This window comes from Camelina sativa, chromosome 11 (genome assembly GCF_000633955.1).
Source record: "Camelina sativa cultivar DH55 chromosome 11, Cs, whole genome shotgun sequence".
Classification (NCBI taxonomy): Eukaryota; Viridiplantae; Streptophyta; class Magnoliopsida; order Brassicales; family Brassicaceae; genus Camelina; species Camelina sativa.
This window is the reverse complement of record NC_025695.1, coordinates 6325204-6336564: the sequence shown is the minus strand read 5'-3', so window position 1 is coordinate 6336564 and position 11361 is coordinate 6325204. Positions and strand designations below refer to the sequence as shown.

At 38.9% G+C, this 11361-nt stretch overlaps 1 protein-coding gene and 1 pseudogene across 1 annotated transcript; one reads left to right on the top strand and one right to left on the bottom strand.

The window, feature by feature from the left end:
* Positions 5288-6953, top strand: LOC104721954 (annotated as a pseudogene).
* LOC109127232 lies at positions 7121-11105 on the bottom strand. Its single transcript, XM_019231769.1, has 10 exons — positions 10866-11105; positions 9954-10508; positions 9385-9803; positions 8933-9324; positions 8658-8846; positions 8312-8416; positions 8071-8230; positions 7879-8011; positions 7367-7788; positions 7121-7202 (listed from the first exon to the last, which is right to left on the bottom strand). The coding sequence occupies exons 1-10, from the start codon at positions 11103-11105 to the stop codon at positions 7121-7123; spliced, it is 2697 nt and encodes an 898-aa protein (XP_019087314.1).

Below are 11361 nucleotides of genomic sequence, written 5' to 3'. Positions count from 1 at the left end.
ATTTTCACTGCCCCAAAAATAGATAACATTTGTGTGGGGGAGGGAGGGAGAGAGAGAGAAGACAAAAGTAGTTGAGACTTGAGAGAGAGGGAGAAAGTGAAGAAGAAGCAGAACAGTGGCAGATGTCCCACAAATTAAGACAGAGCACAAGTTATATAATTGGAGTGTACTGCTCACATTCCACACGAGGGGGCCTCCCTTTATTTACTTACCCTTCACTTCTTCTCACTCACTATTTATTAAATTGACCTATGTTTCTTTAACAGAGAAGTAAGAATATCACAATGGATTAATTAGTTCATCTATATCTTCCTTTTTGCCCGAACTTACTGCATGCATTTACAAGCTACCAAATAGTAAGTTTGGGCACTCTTTCTCCACAGCCGGTTTTAAAGATTTTGCGGCCAACAACAATGCACTGATTAAAGATGTAAATTGCAATGTTATATTATCTAGGTTTTAATAATGTAAGAAAACGCTTCTACATGATACTTAACTATCCATATATAGGTTTGTTTAGACCAAAGAAGATCTATTGAAAACGACTTCATTTGTTTGAAGAATCTTGTAGAAAACATAATTACACGCACGGATTAAACAAAAATAACATTCTTGTGAGTGTTCTCTAATTTGAGGAATCTTATATACTGGCGAAACATTAGTTAATCATATCATTGATTTTGTGTCAACCCTTTTTAATCATGTACATGTTTGACACTTGAGTGCTTATAATGCAATTGTACTAGTCCACATTCTCAATTGAATCCTGCAAAAACCTCTCAGTGCACTAATGATAATGTAAATTAATGTATGAAAACTATTTATTAATATGATTGGGAACATATCCATCTAAGAACCTTGGTGGATGCTGTTTTAGATATATATTATAAATGGTGGGAAGCTATATATATAATATGACACATGGAATATATGTATATTAATGCATCTATAAGTCTTTCGACAAAAAAATGTATCTATAAGTCAAAGTTATTTTATAGCTTATCTTTCTTAGTAGATCAGCTCAACTTCTATATATAATTATTGATAAATATCTAGCCACTCAAAACTATATATATATATGTATATATATATATCCAAGTGTATCTATATGTTCATGACCATAAGCAAAAGCTATCTTTTCATGTCACATGGGTTCCATTTATGGTAACAATCCATCCCAATTTATAGCCAATAGTGGACAGACATGTGATAACAAGACCACAAACAAAAACACATATTACAAAATTAAATAATGAATAAAAGTGAAAGGACATAAACTAAACCACCATGCTATGAGAGACCAAAACACATGCACATACATGGGAGCCTACACAAGCATGTATTGGCGAATGCCCTAATTTATTTGTCCACCTTATAACCAACACTATCACAATCTCATACCCATCTCTGTCATATAATTCCCAAAAATAAATAGTAAAGAGGTGACATAACCCCATTTTAAGAAAATCTTCTCCACAAAATTATTATCTAATATTTAAAATTATAAAGAGATTTACGTTGCAAGTGGTGATATCGTACTTTCAGGCAAGGTTATCCTAGACAAAATCTTGAGACTAGTTTAATCAAGATTCAAACATGTACTTACGTGTTATGGACCTATCTTAGGGTTTTATAAATGAAAAACTGTGATAATATATGACATAGCAGTGATGTAGATAAGTAGATTGACTTGAATATATATAACGTTCAAGCATACGTCATATATATGTATGTATGGTCCATCCATGAAAGTAAAAGTTAATATATATCGTATTCCACATATAGTTATCTTGAAGATAGTTAAACATCCATCATATCATATATTCGAATTCAGTATACTACGTTTAGTGCAATAATTCATTTAATTATATCACAATTTGGAAACTTGCATCGATCACAAAAATTCTGCAGTCAGTGATAAAAAAATATGAGGGCCGACCCAACTTGGTTTTTGTTCTGAATTTATAAATTTTATTTAGTAAATTGACGATATAAATTTTATATAGATACTTACATATTGCAAGTTGCATGTAATATCAAAAAAATATGGATGTATATTAAGAAGATGTCATAAGTACGATTCATGAACACATGACTTGCCTGTGGGACACTCTTTTCTCCACATGTTTCCCTTTTCTTGCTCTTTTTAGGGCTTTTTCACCTAGACCTTTTGTTCTTTCTTTCCTCAATTCACATGTCTTGATTTTGAAATATGTAGACCCAATAATTTGACTCTCCTTAATTATTTGACCAGCGCACGATTTAACCTGCAAGGGCAAAACAAACAAATTATCGAGTATGACAAATAGAAATGTTGTTCGTTTTAATATGTTAATGGAGCTAATTAGATTGCATCGAGTAGATCTTTAGTTTTGGTTCATTTACAATGTAAGTGAACCAAATCAAAAGTGGGATGGAGCCTAGAGTAATACAATATAAGACTACACTAATTACTATCTATAGTTCTAAGTTAAAGTCTATATATGAACCGTATAATAACATGGTATCACATCCTGGTTATTGCACCAAGTGGTCCAAGTCCCAACCCGACTTAAGTAATGTAGCCATATGTAGCCGGATCTCACATGCATCAAAAGAATAAACTCGCGTAAAATTTAGTTTAAAGAAAAGCGTGGAGATTAATATAAACATAAGAATTATCAAGTTCATACACCAAACCGTTTAGATGTATATCTCCTCTGGGATAAAACCGTTGATGAGTTTCACTAATTGGTGTAGAAAACCGATAATTTCTTTGTTAATAATTCTGTTGGAGCTGATTCTAGTTACACTTGAACAAGAAATCAAACCGATTCAAGGGAATGGTTACTATATAGTCTATGCTGGTCGGTTCTTTGGTCATGTAACGTTTCACTCGTTTTCATTTTTCGAAGTTTAAGAGTTTCTCTACATAGTTGGAGGTTTTAGCCGAGTTCTAGTAGTCATGTCTAAAAGGATACTGTATATGAGTATAATAAATCCAAGATTATTGTTCCACATAATTGTCTTCTTTTATGGGTTTTAGTATTAATTAAACATATTATAATACAAATCAAATGATACATTCTTCCATAGATATAACGTTCTCCATATAGTTGGTGGTAACTTTCGTTTTCATTCTCCATATTATCGAATCACTTGGTGGTAACTTTCGTTTGTTACGAAAAAAAAAAAAAAAAAAAAAAAAATCAAGACGCAATCGGTTCGTTTCAATGACTTACTTAGCCCATACGAATTTAACTTTACCAGTTATGTAAGTTGTTGGCACTGTGCCTAATTTGATGAACAAAAAAGCCCATAGTCCTGGGGACTATTTACTATGAATGGTTTGTGTTCTTGACTTCTCGTTTTATGTGTCTAGTGGCTGCATCATATTCCAAATTCAAATCTACGTAATTTTAAGAATGTAAAAAAAAATTCCTCTGTTAGACGAGAGTAGACACGCATGTTCATTAGAAGTAAATCATTACAAACGCTGAATCATGAATGTACTAATCGATTCAAGTCCGGCAGTGAAAGAAAATGTCTTACTAATCGATTTGAAAAATCAAAAACTCAGTGAAAACCAAAATGGATATTACCCGGCATAGTCTTGGACTCAAGCCCATGCCAATTTATCTTACAATTTTTTTTTATGTTTTTCTTTTATGATATCCAAAACAAGCAACAAGCACACAACCACATTGATGATCCCAAAAGCATATAAGGTTCACGTGCAAAATCAAGGTACCCAAATAATTGATTTTCTGTACTCAATAATTGATATCTTGAAATACAAAAATCGTAAGAGAAAAAGGAAAAAATAAAATAGGACGTCGAACGAACAAGTGTACGTCGTATTGAAGAACAAGAAGGATCGCAGGGGAAAGAAAGAGATTGGCAAATTCAAATGACCGAAGGGGCAAAGACTTTTTACTTCCATAATTGTATAAGAGATACGTGACCTCACTCTAGATTCTCTTCTTTTTATCTACTTCTTTTTATCTTCTCTGGTTCAAACTTTTAAAATAACATTTTTGTATATAGCTAATCCACTCTATAACATTGGACTGCTCTCTCTATCAGTTTTTTAAACTTAAGTTTCGCTCTCACACATCTTTAAACCAGACTTTGAATATTAAATCACCGTTTTCCATTGAGTCATAATTAGAAGAAGATGATAAAATTGATAAGACAAATATTCTTTTTGTTATATTCTTGAAAATAAAAATTAAATAATGGGTTGGTCTCAACTCACAAGAAATTTCGTTTTCGACTTTACCAAATTGATAGAGTTTTGGGTAGTAGAAAATGACAAAGGCTGTGAACTAACTTGACATGTTAGGGGGCTCGTCTAGTGAGTGGAGTCAGTACTGCTGCCTGCAGGATCTGTTTTATGTAAAACAGAATTTTTTTTTCTCTTTTATTTTAATATTTTATTTCTCTATAAGAGGATCATGATTTCAGATGAAAATATGCAATGATTTCGACTATATAGGCTCCAAATACGACTATACTGGCTCCAAATAAATAATGCTCTGAGCATATGGATGCAACATGACATAGTTTGGAGTTTTGGACTATGCTAAATATGTTTCTGTACCAGATAATAACATTATCAAAACACATTATAAGGATAACCATGGAACGATAGTCTAGTTAACAGATAGCAATAGCTTTTTCTTAAAGATAATTTATTTACCATCATACGATAAGATTAATTTACGAAACATTTGGAATTATATTAAAGTAAGAAGAAACATAATTTTATAACCATATTATCTGCTTATAAGGCGGCCAAGAAGAGCGTTACGTTCTCCTTTTCACTGTTTTTACTGCCAATTTCTTCTTTTATCAGAACTTTATAAAAAGTTAATCAAGTTGGATTTCCAAGGCGTATGCATATAGCATAATATGTAGAAACAATAGACAACACATATCATAATTTATAAGAAAATATTATCTCACCAAAAAAATCCGAAGCAAAAGAATACAGTGTCCAGCTTTATACGTTAAATACATATATTGGCTACAATTACATAGTATATGATTTGTTTTATTTTTCATGTTTCATCACATAGACCCAAGTGATACAATTTTAAGTTCGATAAATTTCAATGGTAGGAAAGTGTAACAAACGGAATGAGTCTATCACGACCAATCGTACGCACACTTTCGTCGTATCTTCATTTTAATTTATTTACAAATTTGTAAATTAAAAAATAGACCTTTTGTGTTGGTCCATAAATAAGTAAAATAAAAGTGAAACCAAACTAATAAGTATATTTTTTTTGTGTTGGTCATAATTTTTTCCACTTACAAGTGAAACCAAAACTAAATAAACCATTACGAGAAACCAATCTCACAAAGTTGACGACAGAGTAAAGAGAGAGACAAAAATGGGTCGAGCTTCGAGATGGTTCAAAGGTTTGTTCGGAATCAAACCGTCGTCCTGTTCCGGTTCCGACACCGGAGCCATTTCCAACCGCCTTGACCGTTCTTTATGCGACAACTACGAGACTATACCACCTAACATCTCCGAGAAAGAAGCTGCGTGGCTAAGGTCGTTCTACGCGGCTGGGGAAGAGGAGAAAGAGCGTAGAACACATGCAAATAGCGGTTGCTGCGGCCACAGCTGCTGCAGCTGACGCAGCAGTCGCGGCGGCCAAAGCGGCTGCTGCGGTTGTAAGGCTCCAAGGTCAAGGAAAGAGTGGTCCGCTAGGAGGAGGAGGTGGAAAAAGCCGTGAGAATCGTGCCGCTATGCAGATCCAATGTACCTTTAGAGGCTTCTTGGTACTAACAATTTTTTTTTCTAATCTTTTTAAATATTTTTAATTATTAAGTAACTGAGCCGTTATGTTTTGTAACGTAAAGGCGAGAAAAGCGTTGAGAGCTTTGAGAGGAGTGGTTAAGATACAAGCTTTGGTTAGAGGCTATTTGGTACGGAAACAAGCAGCGGCGACTCTTCGGAGTATGGAAGCACTTATTAGAGCTCAAGCCACTGTTAAGTTTCAGAGAGCTCTCCGCCGTCTCGGCAATGCTGCTCCGGCGAGAAAGTCCACGGTAATTAACTAACTTATCCACTTTGACCGTACCGAGTTTAAAAGTTAAGATTATACTTTTTGTTTTCTAAGTAGAGAAAAAAAAACTTCGTAACTAATTTTGTAAAAATGATTAGACTTTGCAAGGAATTTGAAAATATAATTGAAACTTTATGTAAAAAGTTGAACCAATCTTTTTTTAACTAGTTTGTAAGCAGATAGAAGCTTTTGAACCAAGTTGTAAAAAGATTATAAACTTTTTTTTAACCAGGTTGTATAAAGTGTTGCTGATGTGAACTTTTCTTGCAGGAAAGATTCTCCGGATCTTTGGAAAATCGAAACAACGGCGAAGAGACAGCTAAGATAGTGGAGGTAGATACTGGAACCCGACCCGGAACTTTTAGGATCCGAGGACCCGGTTTATCCGGGTCGGATTTCTTAGACAACCCGTTTCGACGGACGCTCTCTTCACCTCTCTCCGGTCGCGTCCCACCGCGTTTGTCAATGCCTAAACCCGAATGGGACGAGTGCAGTAGCAAGTTCCCGACGGCGCAGAGCACACCTCGGTTCGCAGGTGGGTCTCCGGCGAGGAGCGTATGCTGTTCCAGCGGGAGAGCAGATGCGGAGGTGGACGCGGAGGCGGAGGCTGATGCTCACCGGTTCTGTTTCTTATCGGGAGAATTTAACTCGGGTTACATGGCGGATAGTACAACGTCGTTTAGGTCGAAACTGAGGTCGCATAGTGCACCGAGACAGAGACCGGAGAGTAATGCTGTCGGCAGTGGATGGAGGAGGAGCATTGGCGGTGGCGGTGGCGGTGTTCGGATGCAGAGACCGTCGTGTTCGGGTGTCCGAGAAGCCGTGGTTGGGAATATCGAAAGGCGTAGGATGCATTGGTGATTCTTATTCCCATAATTATTAGTTTATTACCCTTTTTTAGTCTCGTTAATTATGTTTTATACTAATATTGTTTGATATTCTTAATTTAATTAGTCTCGTTAATTAAGTTTTATAATATGGTGATTTTTTTTTGGTTGGAAAAAGGGGAATAAACTTCCCCAAAATTAAACAGGTGCGCAGACCTTTGATCATCTTCTAACTCAATCGACTTCACCGGCTTCGGCGGAGCGTTGAGAATCTGAAAACCTAACGGCAAAGTGAACGTATAGTTCGCTAATCCATCTGTCAGACAATTAGTTTCCCTATACACATGTGAAATACGGACTAACCAGTCTCTCGATAAATGGCCATAGCACAATCGTACTAGGAAAGACAACGGATGAGCATCAATAATTCATGTCTTCAAAAAACCCACTACCACCTCTGAATCCACCTCCAACTCTAACCTTGTTACTCGACATTCCCAGGCAATATACAGTCCATAGTACACACCCCACAACCCTGCTAAAGGTGCAGAACATATTCCAATGTTCAAAACAAACCCACCACACCACTGACCATCCTCATCCCGAAGTAAACCACCAGCAGTGGCCAAACCGGGATTCCCTCTAGAGGCACCATCTGTGTTTAATTTGATCCACCCTGCACTCGGACGGAGCCACTTGATCAAACGCTCCTCCCTCACAACAACCTGGTTCCTTCGAGTAGTCACATGTGCCACATATACTTCCCGAGCAATGTTTTTAATAAATAACACCTGGTCCCGACATTTACCACACGAATCAAAAACATTCCCACATCGCCATTTCCAACCCCACCAGACACACATAGCAAATCTCGTCGCCCATGGAGTCCCATCTATCTCATCCTGAATACTCAAATTCTCAGATAACCATTCCAACAAAGATAACATAAAGAAAGAACGGACCTGTCATGGTGGAATAATTCTCCCTCATACTTCTGCAATGGCTGGACAGTCGCGTAAAGCATGCAAAATAGTCTCATATCCTTGATTACACACCGAATAAACTGCGGTGTCACTCAGATGCCGTCGATGCCTCTCCAGTTTGTTATAATCACTTAGTGGGAGACTAATCAGAGAAAAACTCTCACTCTTTCCAGGGCAAAAACCCTCCACACTCGATCATACCACCTCCTCATGTTCTGTTTCGGAGCAGGATCCCTAGTTAGGAGATCATAAGCCGATCGAACAGTAAACAAACCATCAGAACACTCTCCCCATGATATACGATCTTTGGCACTCGTGATCGAATCTACCACTAAGGCTCCCAGCATCAACCGCATAGCATCTGGCACATATGGTGAGATTTATGCGAAGTCCCATCCTCGACCTTCGCTCCATAAGTCACAAACTGTAATGTCCACATAACCTCCAGGGAGCTGACCGGTACTCAAACCAATGAGAGGCTCCCCCATCATCCATTGATCACTCCAAAATTTGATGTCACGACCATCACCAACAACCCAACTTAAGCCTGGTAGCACAACCACACGTATCCCCACGCACACACTACGCCACGTTGAGGACCAATTACTCTTTACTCTCAACCATAAACTATCCATCACCAGACCCACTTTATACTTGCTCCGTAGAACACATGACAACAGGTTGACTCGGTCATGTAATAAGCGCAAACCAACTTTTGCAAGGAGTGCCTTATTCATCTGTTTTGCTTGTCGAATACTCAGTCCCCCTTCCGATTTAGGAGTACAGACCTGATGCCATGCCAGAAGCTGTTGCTTTTTTTTTTGCATATGTACTTCCCCATAAGAAGGATCTCGAGATCTGATCCAGTCTATCCAATGTGCTAGCTGGCAATGCAATTGTGCTCATAGAGTGAACCGGGATAGATGTCAACACAACTTTCGTCAATGCACTCTTCCTGCCAAACTCAAGAAACGTCCCTTCCAACCAGATAGTTTCGAGAAGACTCTTTCCAACACACCACTGAAAGTGTCCTTATTTATGCGCTTATGAAGTATAGGCATACCCAGATACTTCCCCAAATCCCCAGTAGCCTTAATACCGCTTTCCTCACTGATCATGGTGGCTAACTCTCTCCCAACATTATCCGAGAAGAATATCTTAGATTTTTCAAGGCTCACTTTCTGCCCCGAAGCAAGACAGAACTGTTCTAAAACCTTCCTTATATCTCGTATTTGTCCAAATGATGCCTCTGCAAAGAGTATTAAATCGTCTGCAAAACACACATGGGAGAGCTTTGGACCTCCACAGGCTATAGTAATTGGTTTCCATGCCTTGGAGGCAACTGAGAACTCTATTTGATGGCACAAACGCTCAAGACAGAGCACAAACAGGTATGGCGAAAGTGGGTCTCCTTGGCGCAACCCTCTCTCCGCTTTGAAAGGTTCGGTCCGGTCCCTATTCCACAACACCTACATGGACAGACTCATAACACACTTCATAATCCAATGTATCCACCTTGCGGGTAATCCCGCCACACGAAGCGTTTCTTCAAGAAAATCCCATCGAATGCGGTCATAGGCTTTCTCAAGATCCAATTTCAGCAGCATCCAACCTTTACGTCCTTTCTTGTGTCTCATTGAATGAACATCCTCTTGGACCACAACAATGTTATCGTGACCAAGCCTCCCTAGAATAAAACTCGTCTGCGCTGGACCAATTAATTTATTCATCAACTTCTTTAACCTTAGAACCATAACTTTAGTAATGACTTTGAACAGAACATTACATAAACTTATCGGTCTAAACTGCATAATCCGCTCCGGTCTTTCAACATTTTCTATAAGGACCAACAACGCTTCATTTGCCCCACAAGGTAGCTCATTCGACTGAAAGAAATTATACACGAAACGGATAGCCGAATCACCCACCATTTCCTAACAGTGTTGATAGAATATTGGTTGATAACCATCCGGTCCCAGAGCTTTATAAGCCCCCATGCACCGCACCGCTTCCTGTACCTCTGCACCCGTAAACAGTTTGTTCAGTGAACCCACTTCCTCCCTTGACAGACCATCAAAACCAACCTGCGGTAACGGCTCACCACCTTGGTCCACGTCCTCCATAGAGTAGAGTTTCTTATAATAGCCCACTGCCAATGTCTCAAACTCTGAACTATCCGAAACCCAAACCCCATCATCTTTCTTGAGCATTTCTATATGATTCCTTCTTCTTCGAACAATAGTTGATGTATGGAAATAAGTCGTATTTCTATCGCCCACTACTATCCATTTCTCTCTAGATTTCTGGAACCAAATCATTTCTTCTTGTTCCAAGACGACATCCAACTCTGGACTTAACTGCTCTTCCTTGGAAATTAAATCATCAGTCTGAGTAGAGTTTAACATATCTTGGACCACTTTTAACTCTTCCAGCAAATGAAACTTTCGCTTGTTCACATCACCAAAAATTTCTCGGTTCCATTTTTTCAGCTTACTTTGTAACATTTGCAGAGCTTCTGGTGTTGCCAACTCATTATTCCAAGAAGTGGAAAGCAGGTCTTTAAAGCCCGGGGGGTGTAACCAGGCCGCTTCAAACCCAAAGGGTCGCTTACTTGGATCCCCTTTTGCTTCTGGGCACAACTGCAGGTAAAGGGGAGCATGATCAGAAGCTAGAATGGGGAGGTGTGTAATTACCGCTTCTTGCCATTTTAACTGTGCTTGTGCACAACATAAAATACGGTCCAACCGCTTAGCGAAAAATGTGCTTTGAACTCGACCCCTCCTCCATGTATACCTACTTCCCATAAAACCCATATCGATTAACGATAGTTGCTAATCCATTCGCTAGATGCTAACGAATCTGGTGAAAGTTGGCCATTCCCACCCGATCGTTCGTCCACTCTAATTATTGTATTGAAATCTCCTCCAACAGTCAATTGCTCTGTGACCCCTTAATCTCCGCCTTTAAACTTCCCATAGACCACTTTTACGACTTACCGACGGGGCAGCATACACCGCTATAACGTGGATCTTTTCTGTGCCATTAGTGACTGTCGCATGAATAAATTGATCCGATGTAGCCACAATTGTCACAGTCCCTACACCGGTTCGCCACAACAACCATAGGCCTCCACTCTGCCCTACAGCATCAACCCGAAAGGAGTTCTCAAACCCCAACCCTTGGCAAATCCGATTAGCACGATCACCCCCCGCATGTGTCTCAAACAAAGCTAGCATATCCGTAGGAAATCTTTTCAAAATATAACGAATTGACCTCCGGAAACTAGGCTTATTGGCCCACCCGACAATTCCATAACAGTACATTCATCATGATTCTATAGAAACTTCCAAGAACCACTGGGGCAACCCGTCATTCTCGAGAATTTACCGCCTCGGAATCCGGCGGTTCACTAACCAGGACCATCTCCTTATCCCGATGGACAACCTCCAAGGCCAATTGCGAACCCCCCCCCCCCCCGAGTTCTCATGGTCC